Source organism: Hemicordylus capensis, chromosome 1 (assembly GCF_027244095.1).
Source record: "Hemicordylus capensis ecotype Gifberg chromosome 1, rHemCap1.1.pri, whole genome shotgun sequence".
Taxonomy (NCBI): Eukaryota; Metazoa; Chordata; class Lepidosauria; order Squamata; family Cordylidae; genus Hemicordylus; species Hemicordylus capensis.
This window is the reverse complement of record NC_069657.1, coordinates 351,536,812-351,557,482: the sequence shown is the minus strand read 5'-3', so window position 1 is coordinate 351,557,482 and position 20,671 is coordinate 351,536,812. Positions and strand designations below refer to the sequence as shown.

General features: G+C 43.0%; 1 protein-coding gene across 6 annotated transcripts in view; it reads left to right on the top strand.

Moving 5' to 3' along the window:
• MAP7 (microtubule associated protein 7) overlaps window positions 1-20,671 on the top strand; it is a 164,451-nt gene that overhangs the window by 109,552 nt on the left and 34,228 nt on the right. For all 6 annotated transcript variants that reach the window (XM_053288709.1, XM_053288707.1, XM_053288698.1 and 3 more), the window contains exons 3-5: window positions 87-164; window positions 13,729-13,892; window positions 16,014-16,131. In XM_053288709.1, the coding sequence (XP_053144684.1) occupies window positions 87-164; window positions 13,729-13,892; window positions 16,014-16,131 (360 nt within the window). The remainder of the gene's footprint in view (window positions 1-86; window positions 165-13,728; window positions 13,893-16,013; window positions 16,132-20,671) is intronic.

The window sequence follows — 20,671 nt, the reverse complement described above, 5'->3', positions numbered from 1 at the left end:
AAACTGCTGATTAATTGATTTTAGAGTCATGCATTTTTTAATTTGATAGTTTAAATAATTTATTTTCCTACTTTGTTACTTTGCAGATCCTGCCCCAATACTGAAAGTTGATGAAAGACAACGACTTGCCAGAGAACGGAGAGAGGAACGGGAAAAGGTGTTAGGTGAGTCACATTTAAAAGGATTTTTTAACTGATAGTTTTTGTGGGTTGTAATTTGCTTGTAATTTGATGTCTGTATTATTAAATTAAGAAACAGGAAGAATGAGAGTATAATTACATCTGAAGTGTTCTTTTTGAATCAAATAGACCTTAAAATCTTAAGAATAGATCTCTGAGATCTAGCTGATTCCTGTCCTGGCCCCAATGGGTAGGTTTTACGCATAGTGATATATAAGCAGGGCCTACTCATGTAGGCATTTGGTACTTACTGAAGGTTCTGTGCAGGGACATAGCTATAATTGAGTGAATGAGTTCAAAGAACCCGGGGGCCCCAGCTCCACCCCTCCCTATTTTCTTCACTATCTCCCTCACTCTGAAGGGCCGCCGGGGAGAGGGATGAACACAGGCCCCCTCCCCCTTACCTACGCCCCTGGTTCTGTGCATGGTAGGAAGAGCCCCAAGTCTGCTTAAGGCTTGGTACCCTTCTCCCTTCCCACAATGTGCACATGACTAAATATGTAGAGGGGAGGTTATCACAACATCTGTCCTTTCCACTGGTGATTTCCAGCATGACTGTGTAAGGGGGCAGAGGCCCCATGCTCGTACATACTGTATATGCATCGTGCCCCTTTACATGTACTGTACTTGTCCCAACATTCACTGCATGTTCACTGATACGATGAAGAACTTAAATATAGGACAAATTTCACTCTCATGCCCAGTGCTGAGAAATTCTACTTGTTTGAACAGGATCTTAGTTGACAGACCCTCTGGTATTCACATGAATGACCCTCTGGTGTACTTCCTACAGCCTTTTTTAGGATACTAAAGTAAATGTACTAAGATGGTTACTCAGTCAAGAAATAATCACAGAGGAGATGCTTCTGCTTCTTACCTGTGTTTTTCTGGGCAAATATGTCACTTGGCATAAGTACATCTTGTAATTCATATAAAAGCCGAATGTGTCTTGGTTGCAAGAGATGGGTAAAAGCTAGTCAGTGCCAGGAGCTGCAGATTCTGAAAAGCTATTAGCAGCCTCTTTGCATCAGTACTGAGGGCAGTGCTTTCTGAAGGCTGTTGCTATGGCTGCAAGAAGCAAGTGAGGAACTGTGTGGCCTGGGCTGCTGCCATTGCCACTTGAATTATTGCTACAACTGAGGCAGACAGGAAAAGAGATGTAGCCCTGGAGAGGAGGAAGGAAGGAATGGGGCAAGGGCATGAGGCACTTCTTCCATGAGGCAAACTAAGCCAACTGTCTCAGGCACAAGTGCGCGGAGGGGCAGCAAGTGTCCACCTGTTTGCAGCTGATCTGCCCCTGCCTTTCTGCTGCTACTGCTGCTTCCCCTCTTCCTTCCCTTCCCTCCTCCATTGTCTTGCCACAGCCCTGCCCTTTGGGCCTGAGCATGTACTCACCAGTCTGCATCTGGCTTCACCCACCTGGGGTCTCTAGCTGCTGCTGCAGCCGCAGCCATTGAGGTGCTTTCTGGCCTCTGGCTACCATTGTCTCCCCAGCATGGAGACAAAGCAGACAAGTGCGGTGCTACTCGTGGCAGCCAGAGAGCAACAGATACAGGTGAGGCAGCCAGCTGCTCCTTGACTGAAAGGACAAGTGCTGCTGGGCAGCAACCAGAGGGTGCTGGATTGGCAGGCAAGCAAGGCAGTGGTTGCTGGGAGTGAGAGAGGGGGTCAACCCAGATGCATGCTGCTGCAAGCAACAGACTAGCATATAGGCAGAGCTCACTCAGAAGAGGCAAGAGGGAATATCAGCTAGTGCTAGCCAAGGGGGCAGGACTGTAGTAAGGCAGGGGCAGGACCTCCAAGGTGAGGTGAGGTAACAAGTTGCTCCTTGTCTCAGGTCCTTTTCCTCTGCCACCTCTGGCAAGGGACTCCCCATGCCAAGGTGGTTGTGGTAGAGGGAAAGTATGAGCCATAGAACCTGGGGGATACTTAACGCAGCACAGCCTGACCTTTCAGGCCTTTCAGGCACATCTTGTAATTTTCTGCCGTGAAAGATAATAGGGCCAGTTCACTTCTACAGCAGAAAGTAAATTCTTGTTCTGAAGCACACCTTTGGTGTGGTGGTGAACCATCTGACCACCTCTGACAGTGGACCCCTTGTCAGTGGTCAATGCATCTCAGTACAAAGGTCAAAACTGGAACACATTTTGCTCTCCTGGCAGCCTTTGGAATACAGGCGAACCTTGTCATTCGCTGACCTGACATCCACGGTTCCACCTATCCACAGTTGGGTAATGGACACCTTTTTTGGAATATACAGGGAGAAAGGTTGTATTTAAAGGGTTAATTTGCGTGTAGCCACAGTTTCAGGGTGGCCGGAAATGACATCTGAGGTCATTTCACCATTTTAAGGAAAGGAGCCGTTTTGTGGCTCACTTTTAAAAAAAAAATCCCATGAAAAATTGCAGAGAAATTATAATTTGGGGTATTTGGGGGCATTCCAGGACAGCTGCAGACCCTCAAAGCATGGTAGGGCACTTTGTTTCCTTTTTTTCTGCCCCTTTTTGCTATTTTTCTGCATTTTTGAAGCTTCCAGGAACCTACCCTGCCCCAGTCCCATTGATTTAATGCCCACTTATCCACAGTTCCATTATCCATGATTGTAGCAGAGAGTGGAACCCCTGCGGATAACAGGGTTCACTTGTATATCTGACCTGTTTGGACAGGGCAGTTCTCAGCTGTACCTGTGGTTTGCCTAGCTTGGCTGCCTAAACTGTCATTTGAATGACGAAGGTTGGGTCAAACCAGCATCACAGTGTGCTTTGGGAGTTGTGCCCTTAGCTTCCATCTTATATTTTTCCTTCCCTTTCCTTTCCCTTCACTTCCAATTATGTTTGTATCTACTGACAAAGTTCCAAAAAACTCAAACCACAGATGATTTTCTTTAAATGTTATTGTATTAAAATAAAATGCTAAAAAGGAGACTTGATCATGATAATCTGCATATTGGCAAGATTACACTCTTGCTCCTCACAACATAATTTGTAAAATATCATAATGGTACAGTATAGTTGCTTTCTGCTGACCCTATTTATGTTCATTTTGGCATATAGCTCAGGAGAATAGAAAGAAAGAAAAGCGCTATAATTATTTCACAATTTAATTAAAGAATGTGCTCCCTCCTGTATTTAGGCCATACAGAATACATTTTTTCAGAATACAGTTAGATGTGCATTATCAAATTAGGCATGGGAAGTAACAAGCAGATGCTCTGTGTCTGTTTATCAAGTTATTATATTGGAGGATGATCTCTCTTACATTTGGACATGCATTTGAGACACAGTCTGCTAGGGAGAGCACAAAGCAGCAGTGTTGTTCATGTTCTTATATTTCTGTTTGTTTGCATTTTCTTTTATTTACTGCCAACCATCAATCCAGGACAACATTTTCATGAGTATTTTTGTAAACTTAATCAGTCTTGTTCCTTCCATCAACATTGACATATTTCCCAACCCTGACAAATTGGGATTAAACTGATGTGCTTGGGGAGATACTTGAAGAAACTGGGCAGGGCACAAGAGTGGAGCACAGAAGAGACCTGGACCAAAAGACTGACTACCATGTTGGAAAAAGTAGTGTGTGAAGGAGTCCCTCATGCTTCACCTCTCGTGACTCAGCAGACAAAATACTGCTAGGGTGCATGGACTGATCTGTGCTGGAGGTTCTTTTAGCCGCCATAAAAGCAAGATAAAGTTTCTCAGTCTAAGTTAATATTGTCTGATTGCTTTTAAATTTAACCATATTCAAGTCTGCTCCTTTTTTTTTTCTTGTTAGAAAATGCTAGCATTTTAGACTGCTTGCCTCACTGTCTGTGAATTGTTCTTACATGCGTTTATATTCATTCTGCTTCTCTGAAAGGAGCTGAAATGCCGATAATTGCTTCACGCACTCTGGAACTCAAAAATATTCAGTCTGCCTCAGCAAACTAAAGGAGTTGTGGCATTTTGTAACACTTCATTTAGAGTGTAACTGCTGATGCCCTTTCCTGTCGGTATAAATTTTGATGCAGAATAATTTTCCCCCTGACTGCAAATTGGCAGGAATACAGTGAGAACTAATAGTCCTAACTTTTCTGGGAATAAACCCAACCACTAATGGAAGAGATATTTCCTAGAGGTAGCTTGCTGCTTTTTACACACCCCAGTTGAACGTCTTGTCCCATTTTCTGTAATCAAAGGGAATATCTACGCTACAAATTAAACTGGTGCAATAGTTGTTATACATCTCAATCGGTGACCCAGCTATAATTCTATGAAGGATCTCTAACAGAATGCTCAGAACTTGCACCAAACAGGAGCAGTGGGAGCCATGATAAATTAAAGTCGGAGAGTAATTTAATTTTAAACTCAATCAGTCTGTCATGTAGATCTACCTGAAGAGACACTGGGAACTAACAGAGCCCAACTTTTATATTAAAAGGTTTTTCAAAATCCAGTATTGAACTGAAAGCTGCAGTGGGTACGCTATGACTGACTTTCAGGTAATGGGAGAGCAGTCGTAGAGCAACCACGAACCTGCCTGAAATTACATCAGTGGCAAAACAGAGAGAGAGTAACCCCCATTGCTGCTATTTCTTGAGCAGCAAGGGAAGGGGTCATATGAATCTTAAGCCTTCAGAGAGGCACAGTTTGAGAAGAGAAAGAGAGAGAGATGATCAGTATTTTCCAGGATTCATTTTTGCTTCTCTGAAGGAAATGTCTTTAGATGGGCAAATGAAGCTTCTAAATGAATTTGCTCTTCAGAGAGTAATTTAATATTGTTTGCACATTGCAAAACAAGCTGCAGCTCTGACTTGTCAAAATAGGCATAGCTTTGCAACATTCACCTTTATAACAATTGAATAGTGTGTTCACAAGAGAATTCTTTTTTGCTACAGCAACTCTTTCCAATTGATTGAACAGTATACAATGAACACAAGACAGGAAGTTAATGCCATTAATCAGATTAGAGCTGTTCAGTGCCAACAGTATTCTAATCATGCTCTTCTTTTCCATCTGCTGTCATTGATCAGTCCATTGTGGCACTTTTTAAAGAAGTCAGAAGGGAGCTGCTAACATATTGGGGGCAACAGTAGATGTTTTCCAGATAATCAGAAGGTTGGCTTCAAGACTGAGTTGCCTTCAGGGATTAAAATCAGCTGTTGTCACTTGTAGTTGGATGGGAAATGCTGTGTTTAGGGAAAGTACTTAGCTAAGGAAAGCAGTTGGTTCAAAGTGCATGTCTGCATTGCAGGTAAATTTCACTGTTGGCAGCTTTGGTTTGAATTGCATACAGCATATTTCTGTCTGGTTTTACTTATTTACATTTATTTTCTACTCTTCCTCCAAGGAATCCAGAGTGGGGTACATGGTTATGTTTGTCCTCACAACAACCCTTTGAAGTAGGCTAGACTGAGATATAAGTAACTGGTCCAATTAGTTTCTTGTCTGAGCAGAGATTTGAATCCAGGTCTCCCTGGTCCTAGTCCAACACTTGAACTACATCACTATGCTGGCATCTATTTGTTCCTGTATTAGAAAGCCATCCTGTTGCTGTGCCTCATGCAAGAGGCTGTTAGTTTGAATCTCCACCGGCCCAGTGTGCTTTCCAGACAATGCCTAGTAAATATATATTTGTAGTCACCTATATCAGGCAGCAGTGATATAGGAAGTTGCTGGAGGCGGATGCTCACTTCGGTGACAACGGCAAAGGCATCATCTCAGACTGTGCGGGAGAAAGGCAATGGCAAACCACTCCTGTTTAGTCACCTATATCACACCAAGAAAACCACATGGCTCTGTGGTCTCCAGAGTCAACAGCAACTCGAAGGCACAATCTTTCCTTTCTTTTACCTATTTTATAGGTACCTCTTCATGTGTTACTTTTTCTTCCCAACTCTTGGGTTTTTTGTGGGGTGGGGAGAGATTGACAGAGTTTTCTTTGCTTGTAAGTCTCAGTCATGCCTGCTTCTGAATGGGTACTTCTCACATAGTGGAAACTTTGAAGACTTGCAGAGCAAATGTACAAGTCTGGGTGTTTTGGTACTGCACAAACTGTAAACCCAAAAGGGATGACATGGCAAGTTCTGTTCAGTCCTCACATTCAATTTGTAATATTTCCATCTACAAACAGTTTTTTAAAGTATCCTGAGTTGAACCAGGAAAATATAACTCTATGATAGGATGAAATAAATTTCATTGGTTTATTTTCCATACTGTGTTGAACAGATGCTAAGTACATATGTCAGTAGAAAAAAATGTAACGTGGAAAAGACTCTATAGATCAAGTTGTGTGGACTTTTCCAAATAAGTTGTGGCAAGGAAGCAGCTTTATTAATCTACAAGCAGACCTGGCGCAGAGCGTATGTGCCCTCTTCCCCCAGGTGTCTCTGATGCCTACCCGGCCCGCTTCTTCCTCTCACTGCGGTTTCTGGCCTGGAGGCCCAACCGCCTCCTCACCCTGGCGGCTGGGCCCGCCGCTGCCTCCTCACTGCTGCCGCCTCCCTGCTGTAGCCGTGCCCGTCGTCGCCTCGTCTGCCTCTCCCCACCGTGGCCCGACCTGCTACCGCCGCAGCGCCTGCCTCTCCTCACCACAGCTGGGCCCACCTCCACCTCCCCGCCATGGCTGGTCCCGCTGCCGCCGCCTCCCCAAACACAGCTGCCGCTTTTCCTTCCTTCCCACCGCCACCTCCCCAATGCAGCCGCTGCCACCTCGCCTGCCTCTCCTCACCGCCATTACCTTCACAGAGGCCAACAGGTGCCCAGCCAATCAGGCGCCTCCCTCGCCAGCACACATAGCCTTGCGCTACATCCCCACACATGGCTGGTGGCTGGCTAAGAGAATTAAGTATATTAAATATAATGATGTTTTCAATGGTACATGCATTGTCTGCTCACCCATGAGTTTGTTCTTCAAAACAAAAATGTAATGGAAAAGTATCTAATATGAATATGCATATTATGCTCCCTGTCAAAACATAGGCATCTCCATCTCTGATTGCTTTCAGAAAAGACCCTCAAGACACACTTCCTCCCCACCCCAGGCTTTTAACTGAAATTAATTTTAAACCGTTTAATTGCTTTTATCCCATGAAATTGTTTTAACTTTTTTATTCTGTGGATCAGGCTCATAGCCATCTAGTCCAGCATCCTGTTTCACACAGTGGCCCACCAGATGCCACTGGGAGCCTACAGGCAGGGGTTGAGGGCATGCCCTCTCTCCTGCTGTTACAGTTACTCCCCTGCAACTGGTACTCAGAGGCATCCTGCCTCTGAGGTTGGAGGTGGCTTATAGCCCTTTGACTAGTAGCCGTTGATAGACCTCTCCTCCATGAAGTTATCCAAACCCCTCTTAAAGCCATCCAGGTTGTTGGCTGTTACCACATCCTGTGGCAGAGAATTCCACAAGTTGATTATGTGTTGTGTGAAAAAGTACTTCCATTTGTTGGTCCTAAATTTCCTGACAATCAATTTCATGGGATGACCCCTGGTTCTAGTGTTATGTGTGAGAGAGAGAGAAATTTCTCTTTATCCACTTTTTCTATACCATGCATTATTTTATGGACTTCTATCATGTCTCCCCACAGTCATCTTTTTTTCTAAACTAAAAAGCCCCAGGTGTTGTAGCCTTGCCTCATAAGAAAGGTGCTCTAGGCCCCTGATCATCTTGGTTGCCATCTTCTGCACCTTTTCCAGTTCTACCATGTCCTTTTTTAGATGTGGTGACCAGAATTGTATGCAGTACTCCAAGTGTGGCCACATCATAGTTTTGTACAAGGGCAATATGATATTAGCCATTTTATTTTCAGTCCCCTTCCTAATGATCCCTAGCATGGAATTGCCCTTTTTCACAGCTGCCGCACATTGAGTCAACATTTTCAACAAGCTGTCCACCACGACCCCAAGATCCCTCTCCTGGTCAGTCACCCGACAGCTCAGGTCCCATCAGCATATACTTGAAGTTGGTTTTTTTCATCCCAATTTGCATCACTTTACACTTGCCAACACTGAACCGCTTTTGCCACTTTGTCACCCACTCACCCAGTTTGGAGAGATCCTTTTGAAGCTCTTCGCAATCTTTTGTGGATTTCACTACCCTAAATAGTTTAGTGCCATCTGCAAATTTGACCACTTCACTGCTTACCCCTACTTCTAGATCATTTATGAACAAATTAGAAAGCACCAGTCCCATTACAGATCCCTGGGGGACCCCAGTTCCCTCCATTGTGAAAACTCTCCATTTATACCTACCCTCTGTTTTCTGTCTTTCAACCACTTAGCAATCCACACATGTACTTGTCCCCTTATCCCATGACTGCTGAGTTTCCTCAAGAGTCTTAGATGAAGAACTTTGTCAAAAGCTTTTTGGAAGTCCAGGTATACTATGTCAACTGGATCACCTTGATCCACACACTTATTGACACTCTCAAAGAACACTAAAAGGTTCGTGAGGCAAGATATTCCTTTGAAGAAGGCATGCTGGTTCTTCTATGCGCTTTACAGTTTTATCCTTGAGAAAGCTTTTTATCCATTTGCCTGGAACAGACATTAAGCTAACTGGCCTGGATCACCCCTGGATCCCTTTTTGAAAATCAGTGTTACATTGGCTACTTTCCAGTTCTCTGGTACAGAGCCTGATTGCAGGAATAAGTTACATATTTTTGCAAGGAGGTCGGCAATTTCACATTTGAGTTCTTTAAGGACTCTTGGATGGATGCCATCTTGCCCTGGCGATTTGCTAGACTTCAGTTTTTCCATACAGTTTAGAACATCAACTCTTGTCATTTCAACCAATTAGCAATGGCTGTCATGCCCTATTTTCTGTTATCAAAAGGAATATCTAAACTACAAATTAAACCGGTGCAATAGTTGTTATCCCTTTCATCTGTGACCCAGCTATAATTCTGTAACGGATCTCTAACATGGCTGACATGTTCTGCAGCATAACCAGCAGTGGCAGGGGTGGGGGAGGTAGCCTCTCCTGTCTCACTGCAGGGCTCTGAAACACGTGGCGATGCTGCTGCGCAAGAGGGCCATTCCATCCTTGTGCAATTACGGGTTGCACAGTACTTGCACTGGGAATAATTCAAGGTAGCATACCACCTGCAATTACATAAGGGTGAGCTATATTAGCCCTCTTGCACAGTAGCAACACTGTGCATTTTAGAGTTCTGCAATGGTATGGGTGGGTCTACACAGCCTGTTCTATGCTGCAGAATGTGTCAGCCATTATGTCAGTGTTAAATACAGTCATATTGTTTAAATCCAACAAGTAACTTAAAAAAATATTTACTTCCTATTAAAATCAGAGTGGAACATATTTAAAGTTCTTGGGAACCGTCATCAGCTTTTTAAAGACACAAGCATTCATTTTTGGGGCTGGTACGGACAATATATTTCCTGCCCACGTGATTAGAAAGTGTTCTAACACACTGTCTTTTGCAGGCATACCAAAGCTCTCCTGTCATTTCCCTCTATTGCATGGTGTGTGAGTGTGGGTGAGTGTTCAAATGGCAGCTCTACACATGATCCAAATACTGTTTTTAAAAAACTGCAACAGTTTCTCTTGTATTCAACTGTGTGTGTGTGCGTGCGTGCAGGCATGCACTGTTTTTAAAAGAAATTTGTTTGAACCAGAGATACTGTGTGAACTGGCCCTCAGGACAGGTTGAGTTAGAAACTGGGCATTCCAAGTGTGGCATAATGTTAAAGTTAAATCTTCTGTACTAGAGAAATAAGTTGTCAGTGTGGTGTCTAGATTATCAGCTATTTGCATATTGAAATAAAGCACAGAGAAACATTATCTCTTCAGTGGCTATTTGCTTAGATAATCAAGATGTAAAATCATTTATATAACATATTTTTCTGTGCTTACAAGTGGAAATATAGATCTTGCTAATAACAAACTGATAACAGACTGAATCCTGATAAGACAGAAGTACTTATTGTGCAGGGCTGGAACTCGGGAGATGATTTTGAACTGCCGGTTCTGGATGGGATCACACCTCCACAGAAGGAAGAGGTATGCAGTCTGGGAGTGCTTTTGGATCCTGACGTTTCCCTGGATTCCCAGGTTGAGGCAGTGGCCATAGGTGCTTTCTATCAGCTTCAGCTGATATACCAGCTATATATATAGCTGGTATATATATCAGTTTCTTGAAATAAACGACCTCAGAACATCTGCTGGTAACCTACAGACTTGACTACTGCAATACGCTCTATGTGGTGCTGCCTTTGTACATAGTCCTGAAACTGTAGTTGGTACAGAATATGGCAGCCAGGTTGATCCCTGGGTCGTTTCGGAGAGACCATTATACTCCTGTATTGAAAGAGCTACACTGGTTGCCAGTAAGTTTCTGGGCAAAATACAGGGTACTGGTTATAACCTAGAAAGCTCTAAACAGCTTAGACTCTGGGTATTTAAGATAATGTTGTGTTCGCCATGAACCCCACCACCCATTGAGATCATTAGGAGAGTTTCGTCTGCAGTTGCCACCAGCTCATCTGTTGGCTACTTAGGGATGGGCTTTCTCGATTGCTTCCTCGAGGCTTTGGAATGTGCTCCCTGCTGAAATAAGAGCCTCCCCGTTTCTGACAACTCTAAAAAGGGCATTTAAGACACATTTGTTCACCCAGGCTTTTAATTAGATTTATGGTTTTTAATAGTTTCTTTAGCATTGTGTTTAATTTTTAATTATTTTAGTTTAACATTTTTAATTTTGTTTTAATTTGTCTTGTTTTGTTGTAAACCACCCAGAAACATAAGTTTTGGGTGGTATACAAATGTATTAAATAAATAATGTCCATGCCATGCCACAGTTCATTCATGGCAGAGGTTTCAAATAGTTCCCCCCTCAAAAAAAAATATTTCTGTTAGTATATATTTAAAATTCTGAATTAATTTTTACTCTGTGCATTCAAAAAGAATTCATAACTTGCCATCAACATGAGGCAAAAATTGTTCCTGGTTGACAAGCTAGTGATGTATGATGGAGACTTAAATAGGATTTGTATCCATTGCTTTTTTATTTTTAGCAGCTCCATTGCCAGAAGGTCACCTTCTAAAGGTGTCCCCTCATCAGAATCGTTCTCGCTTATCCACTTTCTCTGTATTCTTAGAAAACCTAGTAGATATTGGCTGTGTGTGTGAGAGAGAGAGAGAGGGAGGGAGGAGGGGGATGGCTGTCTATGCATCTTTATATTTTTGTTTTCTGCCTTGGCTGCCTTTGTGGTGGAAATAGCAATATATGAAATTTTAAATACAATTTAAAAAATTGTCAGGAGCTCTGGCTTCATTAAGAATGCATGGAATTAAAGTGTGTGTGGGGGGGTGCATCCCCTTTTGCCAGGCAGCTATTGCACTGGTTCAGTCTTGGCATGACCCAAGGAGAGGCCAATTTCCTCCTACAACCAAAAGCCGGCCCATGTTCTGTTTTCTTTGCTACTGTAGTTGCCAGAGTTTCCATAGGGGTTGGGAAGAGGCTGGCTGGTTACAGGGCTGGCAACCCTGTAGCTCTGGCTAGTCATCTTTTTAGGGAGTGTCTTGCCTGCAGTGCATCCCTACATGAGGATATCATGAGAATGTCTACTCCATGTCACTATACACTTAAGTGGCTGCCAGAGTTGGTAGTCAGGCAGCCATTTGCACATCTAATTAGGAGGGCTGACCATCTTGTAAGGTTCTCCCATAACAGATGATGCACTTTTGTTGCATGCAGCACAAATTTGTAGTAACACCTTTTGGAGATTGAACTTTGGTCTGAAAGATAGCAAAAACATTCAAATTCCACCTGCAAATGACTCTGTCTGGGCAATTCATCATAAAGGGACTTGAAACAATGACCTAATAAAGTTTATTCATTTGGGCGGGAGACAGTTTTCATGGAAACTGAAAGGTTTAAAAAGTATGGCATAAGAGATTATTTTTAGGATGATTTACTTTTGCTTGGTCAATATGTTTCATAAGACAGTTTGATGATATACTACATACTTTATTCTTATTCTACAATCGTCTTATTTTGCCTTTGAGAATAAATTCTTATTCTTCCTTGGGGGCAAAATGAGATGTAAGTAATCAAACCATTTTTTTTTAGCAGAGTGAAAAATTGATCAAGCTTGTGGTAGCTGCACTACTTTTAGAGACTTCTAGATGAAACAGTTTATGTAGATTAGGGCTGCACAACTTCGACCCTCCAGCTGTTGTTGGACCACAGCTCCCATCATCCATTAGGGATGCATGAACTGGCTCAAGGTTGAGTCAGTTTGCCATCGAACCAGGCTTGTTTTATGGCTCACCCTCAACCCAAACAGGGCTCAGCTCGGTTCAGTTCGGCTCAAGTTTGAGCCGAACACCCCCGCCCCCAGCCTGGCTCAGAGGTCCTAAACAAACTCACCTCCAGAGGGGGTGCTGTCGCGGCCGTGGTGGGTGATCTCAGAAAGTTCCCCCTCTCTCTGCTGGCCTCCCCCCGGTCTTTGGGCCTTTCCAGCCCTCTCGTGTCAAATGGCCAGTGTGTATGCGCAGCAGCCTTCTAAATCGCTACTGTGAGCCAGGAGAGGGCCTGAAAATTGACCTTAATGGCACAAAGAAGACCGGGGGGAGGCTGGCAGGGGGAGGGGGAACCTTTTGAGACTCCTCGACGGCCACAGCAGCACCCCCTGCAGGCTGCCAGATGAGTCCAGTCTGGACTCAAACCAGTTTTGTGCACACCCCTATGTGCACATCACTATTGGCCATTGTGGCTAGGGTGATGGAAGCTGTAATTCAACAATAGCTGGAGTGCCAAAGCTTTGCAGCCCTAAACAGGCATCTGGAATTCAGCAACAAATTTGACTAGAGTGAATAAACTGAAGCTCAGTCTAGAGAAAATAGAGATGTTAATGATAGACAATCCAATTAATCTAGGAACAGTGTTCCCTCTAAGGCGTGCGCATGTACTCACGCATTTTTGATGTCTGCTAGTTAATTTTAGATCTCTCTGGTTGGATCAGGAAGGCCTCACTCTGAATGCACGGGCACGCACACTGCCTTGCTGCCCAGAACAAATCTCATTCTTGTAAAATGGTGATGTGGCCATTGTTCTACATGCCTGAGTAAACTCTAGCTTAGACTGCATTCTCCACGGAGCTGCTGCCTTTGAAAATCATCCGGGGAAAATTATCCAGTATGTGGTAGGAAGGCTGACGAGTATTTACAAAAGGATTCCCATATTTTTCATTTTCTGTGTTTAGATATAGAATCCATCTAGTTAGCTATTTGTACAGGCCAGGGCAACGCACAACGCTGATGGTTGGACTTTAACCATGGCTAAAACAGTATTTCATAACAAAAAAATGTGACATGATCTTTTAAATTGGTTTAAGGCGATTTTATAATGGTTAGGTTGCTGATAAAATAGTTTGATGGGCAGTGACAGGAAAATAAGACTTAATAACCACTCTTACTGCAATATTATTGAGAATGTCCTCAATACTGGAATACTGTAAAGCTGTTTAAACACAAGGTATTGCCAAGTGAACGTTAGGATGACATAAGCAAGCAAAGTTAGTGTGAAATTTCTTTTGTTGTTGTTTAGCTGCTAGAGAAGTTGCCTGGTTAGAAAAAGAAGAGAGAGCAAAGCAGTATTATGAAAAACATCTAGAGGAGCGCAAAAAGAAATTAGAAGAGCAGAGGCTAAAAGAAGAGAGAAGGCGAGCTGCGGTTGAGGAAAAACGAAAGCAGAGAATAGAAGAAGACAAGGTAAGAAGACTTTTCTTAGCAATCTTTTGGAGCGTGAATTTCTACTTTAGTGATGGGTGATGCATTTACTTCAAAGAGACAGGTCTGTCTTTGCAGGGTACATGAGTAAACTAGTGCCCAGATTGCTGAGTGATGAAGTATGTTGCCCCCAGGCTTTAAAATTGGGTTTCTAGAAGCACATTTATTACACTTTTGTTCCCTTCCTTCCTTCCGTGTAATCACTAGCCAAGGCCAAACATGTTTTGAGGTCTCCAGAGGGTTCTTTTGAGCACTCTTCCTTCACTGAAAAAGAACTAGTATGCTTTAAATTTGCTGGGATTTGTTTAGTTATTGTCTTGAGAATAAAGTTTGTCTACCTTTCAAACTTTCCTGTGTGGTTCCTCACTAATTCAGTAAAAATTCGATCCTGACAGAAAGGCAGAAACCACAGCCAACATGATGCGCAATGCAATCTTTGCGTTGTTCATTGGCCGATACTGCTGCACACGTCATAGGCAACCCTGGTGGGGCAGCAGAAGTGAGTAGTTGCTCAACTACTTAAAATGGTGTGCACGCAGTTGTAAGTAGTGCTGTGCAACTGCGGATGCCCAGTTTTAAGAGGTTGCACAATTACCCACTTGCGCAATGCCACTGGAGCTACCTATTGTGTGCAGCGGTGGGTGCAATGACCAGCATCAGCACTGTATTACAAACATATCAGCCCATATTTTTAATTGAAATAGTTCTGTTTACCATCACATTCTCTTATATACTTTTAACAAAGGGGAGCTCCATAGGGATTATTTTTGTACTTGTGGCAAACTACAGGTGAAACTCGGAAAATTAGAATATCGTGCAAAAGTCCATTAATTTCAGTAATGCAAATTAAAAGGTGAAACTGATATATGAGACAGACGCATTACATGCAAAGCGAGATAAGTCAAGCCTTAATTTGTTATAATTGTGATGATCATGGCGTACAGCTCATGAAAACCCCAAATCTCCAATCTCAGAAAATTAGAATATTACATGGAACCAAGAAGACAAGGATTGAAGAATAGAACAATATCGGACCTCTGAAAAGTATACAGTGTACTGTGCTTGATTGGCCAGCAAACTCGCCTGACCTGACCCCATAGAGAATCTATGGGGCATTGCCAAGAGAAGGATGAGAGACATGAGACCAAACAATGCAGAATTGCTGAAGGCCGCTAATGAAGCATCCTGGTCTTCCATAATACCTCATCAGTGCCACAGGCTGATAGCATCCATGCCACGCCGCATTGAGGCAGTCATTGCTGCAAAAGGGGCCCAAACCAAGTACTGAATACATATGCATGCTTATACTTTTCAGAGGTCCGATATTGTTCTATTCTTCAATCCTTGTCTTCTTGGTTCCATGTAATATTCTAATTTTCTGAGATTGTGGATTTGGGGTTTTCATGAGCTGTACGCCATGATCATCACAATTATAACAAATTAAGGCTTGACTTATCTCGCTTTGCATGTAATGCGTCTGTCTCATATATCAGTTTCACCTTTTAATTTGCATTACTGAAATTAATGGACATTTGCACGATATTCTAATTTTCCGAGTTTCACCTGTAGATATGTTGTCCTTCAGAAATAAGCTTTGTTTCCCTAAACAGACTGCCTTTGTGTAGGGAAACAGGTGTCATATATGAATTGGCTCTATGTAGTGCCTTTCAGTTTAAATTGGACACAATGAATAAGGGGTTGGGGGTGTTTGTGTAAAATGTCATTGCTAACTACAGTTGGTGAGTGTATTATGTTCATATAGTCATTCTCTTCTGAAATTATATGTCAGTTTGGATCCATGAAACAGTTCTTGAAAAATCCTGGAAAATGTCTTTCCCCTTGCCACATTAATGTTGTTGTTTTTAAATGAATGCTGGGATTTGGGGATAAAGAAGAGGGCTGCATACAACCACATTGTGGATTTCCCCCTCTATTGTATATATCCACCTTGTGCTCAGGCTTAGACTTTGAATTCATACCAGTTGCCATTCAGAATGGCTTTTGAGGGCATACCTTAAGATGTTAATTACTGAATGCATTTTCACTTTCCAAACACGGTTGCTCAGGCAAACTTAGCTGTGCATTCTCCTCTTTGCACTTAAGGAGCGACATGAAGCTGTTGTGCGCCGTACAATTGAGAGGAGCCAGAAACCAAAACAAAAGCAAAATAGATGGTCCTGGGGAGGTGCACTTCATAACAGCAACAGCATTAATAATACAGGTAAAAAAGGAGGCCAGATGTCTCTGCTTGGCTCCCTGCTCTTGTCCTGTTAGGAGTATATAATGATCTTATGATTCTGCAGACAGAACTATATTCGATTATTGTTTGTTTAATTGTGATTTTAGATGTGCATGTTTCTTACTTTCTATGGTTGGCAAACAAGAATGAGAAATTGAATTAAGGCTGGAAGAACTGATTGTTCTTTTTAACTTCCATTTGTATTTGCACTTAATTTGCTTTATTCATCTTTCTATGACTTTGTGCATGTTACAACAATCTACATGTCTATGCCAAGCTTTTAAAAAACTAAATTTTCTAGACATTATTAATAGTATTTGTAGGGAAACATTAATAATTTGAGCCCTTATATAAAAATTGGAAAGAAGAGTTTATTGTGTTGTTGCTTTTATTGATTCTGCTGGTCAGCATTGCGAATGTTGAAAATCTGTTGGCTTTCTCCTGTCTTTTGAAGAAGCTGGTCTTTGATTTAAAAAATCAGGTATAAAATTATAAGTCTATGCTTCATCTTGTATGTATTTTCCCCAGACATCTTCCTATGTGTGTGTTATTTATATAAACTCTCTCTCTTTATGTATATATTTATATAAACTGACAGCTTTAATTCTAAAGAGATGCCCTATATATCTTACATTAGAAAATTGTATATGCCTATTAAATACTTTCTTTCCCTTCCATGCAAACACATAATGTGTCTTACTTCATTTATCACGGGATGAATATGTGCATCATTGCTCTCACAATGGACAAGAACTTCATATTACCACAATTTCATTGTGCTCCAAGATCAATAAACAATTTTTTCCATAACAATGCTCTACTTATTCTCTTTGCTTCTCTCTGTATAACTTGTTTGCTGCCTTTAAGTCTTTTCTTTACTTTTAAAAATCATTGTCTTGCATTCTGTCCCTAGGTTATTTTGTTGAATCATCATTCACCTTTCTCGATTTAGCAGGCTTGGAGTACCACTTTAGACCTCTGGGTGGTGCTAGAAAACCCGGTACATAAATCACTGTGATTTGCTGATTTTGTTACCAGTAGTTATCACCTAAGAATAGAACTAATGCACCAATAACTAACCATCCTCTGTTAGACACAGTGCATGCTTAACACCTGCTGCATAGACTAGAGCTGATAGATAGTCCCCACTGTCTTCCTCAAATTTACCGAATAATTATTGGGTGACTTAAAGAATGTGGCACCGTTCTCCAAATATAGCATACAATTCTGAAATGATTCTGATTATACATAATATTTGGAGTCTTTTCCAGCTTCAGAAACAGGCAATTTTAAGGCCATTTGCAAAAATAAATAAATACAGGTTTATACTTATTTTTTTCTTGATCTCCCTTTCACTCACCATCTTTTAAATGTAATTTTTATTTTTATTTAAAATTCAATATTGGTTACAGTCTCAGGATGATGCAACTACCAATTATGCAGCTGTGGAAAAAGAGAGTGATGCAGTGTGGCTCTGCATTCTCAAACCTATTTAGCAATTAAGGAAAGCAAAATAAACCCCATGTAACATAAATTATGCGTGCTGCAGATTGTCCTTCAGGTTACCTTTCTCTCCCTTTTCTTTCTCCCACCTGCAACTTCTACCTATCCAAACATCTTCTCTAGACCACATGACAAATGACTTTCTGAATATGCTTGCATCAGCAACCCCTCATAACACTTCATAATGTTTCCTTCCTGACCTCTTTAGTTCCTGTGAATGTCTGCATTATCACTCTCTACACATACTTTCTCCTCTCACAAACAGTGGCTTATCTGGGGGAATAGCCTGAGGTTGTTTTTTTTTTTAAAAAAAGCTTTATTAAATACTAGTATTTTTAAGCCCATTAAAATAACGGGCGCTAGTACCTTCCCCCCCCTTTATTCCTTCTCCCTCTCTCTCGCCCTCCTTTCCTTCCTTTTTTTCTTTCTCTCTCTCTCTTTCATTCCTTCCTTTTCTCTCCCTCTTCCACTCTTTCCTTTCCTTCCTTTCTTTTCTCTCCCTCTCCCTCTCTCTCCTTTTCTTCCTTTCTTCCACCTCTTCTCACTCCCATCTTTCTGTTTTCTTTCTCTTTTCCTCTTTTCTTTCTTTAACGGGCTCGCTCTTTGGGGCTGGCTGCTCCTCCCTCCCTTCTGGGTTTTTTTTGTCCTTCTCCCTCACTCCTTTCTCCTTTTTCTTTCTTCTTCCTTCCTTCATTACTTCTCTCTTTCTTTCTTTTCCTCCCTCCCTCCTTGTTTCTTTTGTCCTTTTCCCTCCCTTCTCTCTCTCTTCTCTCCTTCCTTCTTTCCGTCTTTCTATTGTTCTCTCTCCCTCCCTCCCTCACTTCTTTCTCTCTCTCTCTCTGCCTTCCTCCCTCAGTCCTCCCGATCCCCTCCCGATCCCCCTGCTGCCGTCTCTGCCTTCTCCGTAGTCCGTTCTGCGCCCGCCGTTTTTCTCCTCTCTGTGGTCGGTGCTAAAAGGAGGAGGAGCCTGCCCGAGAGTAGCTCTCTCTCGGAGCCGCCTGCTTCATCGTCAGTCTGCCTGCTGCGCTTCCTCCTTTCGGGCGCGCTTTTAGCTCCTCCGGCCATTGCCTGCTCCCAGGACCTCCACCGCCACCCATCATCACCCCGCCGGTCCTCTTTCCCCTGCCCGGCTTCGCCTCCCGTTCCCTCCATCTCTGGCAGGGCCGAGTGTGGCCACCACCGCCAGTGGGCCCAGTCCGCCGCCAGCGGGCCAGGCCCAGTCCTCTCCCCGCCGCCGCCACCATTGGCCCCAGTCACCCTGCAGCGGCCACCGCCGCCAGCGGGCTCAGTTCCCCCGCCGCCAGCGGGCCCAGTCTCGCGGCCACTCGACCGTACCCGCCGCCGCCTCTGTCCTCCCTGATCCCAGCTTCTCCCTCCCCGTAGTTCCTTCTTGGCCCGCTGCTCCCTCAACATGGCCGCCATGTCCCTGCGACCGTATCTTTCTCGGTCGTTCTGGGCCCAGAATGGCCGAGAAAGACACAGGCAGGGACACAGGATCACGCTTTAGCTCTTTATTATAGAGGATATACAAATACATACCTCCATGTCTTAAGGATTCAATCATTAGACCACTTCTGGATAAGCCTACCTTGGATCCCTCAGAGTTAAGCAACTACAGGCCTGTCCCCAACCTTCCATGGCTAGGCAAGGTGATTGAAAAGGTGGTGGCCTCCCAGCTCCAGGCACTCTTGGAGGAAACTGATTATCTAGACCCATTTCAAACTGGTTTTCGGGCAGACTGTGAGGTGGAGACTGCCTTGATTGGCCCAATGGATTATCTCCAGTTGGGAATTGACAGAGGGAGTGTGACTCTGTTGGTCCTCTTGGATCTCTCTGTGGCCTTCCATACTATTGACCATAATATCCTTCTGAGGGGGTTGGGAGTGAGAGGCACTGCTTTGCAGTGGTTCCACTCCTACCTCACGGGCAGATTCCAGATGGTGTCTCTTAGAGTCAGTTGTTCTTCCAAATCTGAACTTTCATATGGTGTCCCTCGGGGCTCCATACTGTCTCTGATGTTGTTTAATATCTTCATGAAACTGCTGGGAGAGATCATTAGGAGATTTGGTGTGGGATGTTTTCAATATGCTGATGACACCCAAATCTTTTTCTCCATGTCAACATCATCAGGAGAAGTCATAGCCTCCCTAAATGCCTGATTGGAGGCAGTATTGGTTGGATGAGGGATAACAAACTGAGGCTGAATCCAGATAAGACACAGGTATTTATTGTATGGGTCGGAACTCTGGAGACAATTTTGATCTGCCAGTTCTGGATGGGGTCAAGCTCCCCCAGAAGTTACAGGTACGCTGTCTGGTGGTGCTTCTGGATCCGAACCTCTCCCTGGTGTCCCAGGTTGAGGAGGTGGCCACAGGAGCTTTTTATCAGTTTCAGCTGATATTCCAGCTATGTCTGTTTCTTGAGATGAATGGCCTCAAAATGGTGGCATATATGCTGGTAACCTCTTGGCTGGATTACTGCAATGTGCTCTATATGAGGCTGCCTTTGTAAGTAGTCTGGAAACTGCAGTTGGTCCAGAATATGGCGGCCAGGTAGTTCTGGGTCATCTAGGAGACACCATATTACTTCTGTGTTGAAAGAATTACACTGGCTGCCAATATGTTTCCGGGCAAAATAGAAGGTGCTGTCCCAAACAGCTTAGGCCCTGGGTATTTAAGAGAACGTCTTCTTTGCCATGAGCCCCATCACCTGTTAATATGATCTGGAGAGGTTCGTCTGCGGTTGCCGCCAACTCGTTTGGTGGCTACTCGGGAACGGGCCTTCTCCATTACTGCCCTTGGACTTTGGTATGTGCTCTCTGTTGAAATAAGAACCTCCCCACTTTTGGGCAACTTTTTAAAAAGGCACTGAAGACATTTATTCACCTAGACTTTTAATTAGATTCATAATTTTAATATTTTAATGTTGGGTTTTAAATTATTTTAATGTTGATGATTTTAATATTTTGTTAAATGATTTTAATTGTTTAATTGATCTAATGTTTAAATTATTTTAATTG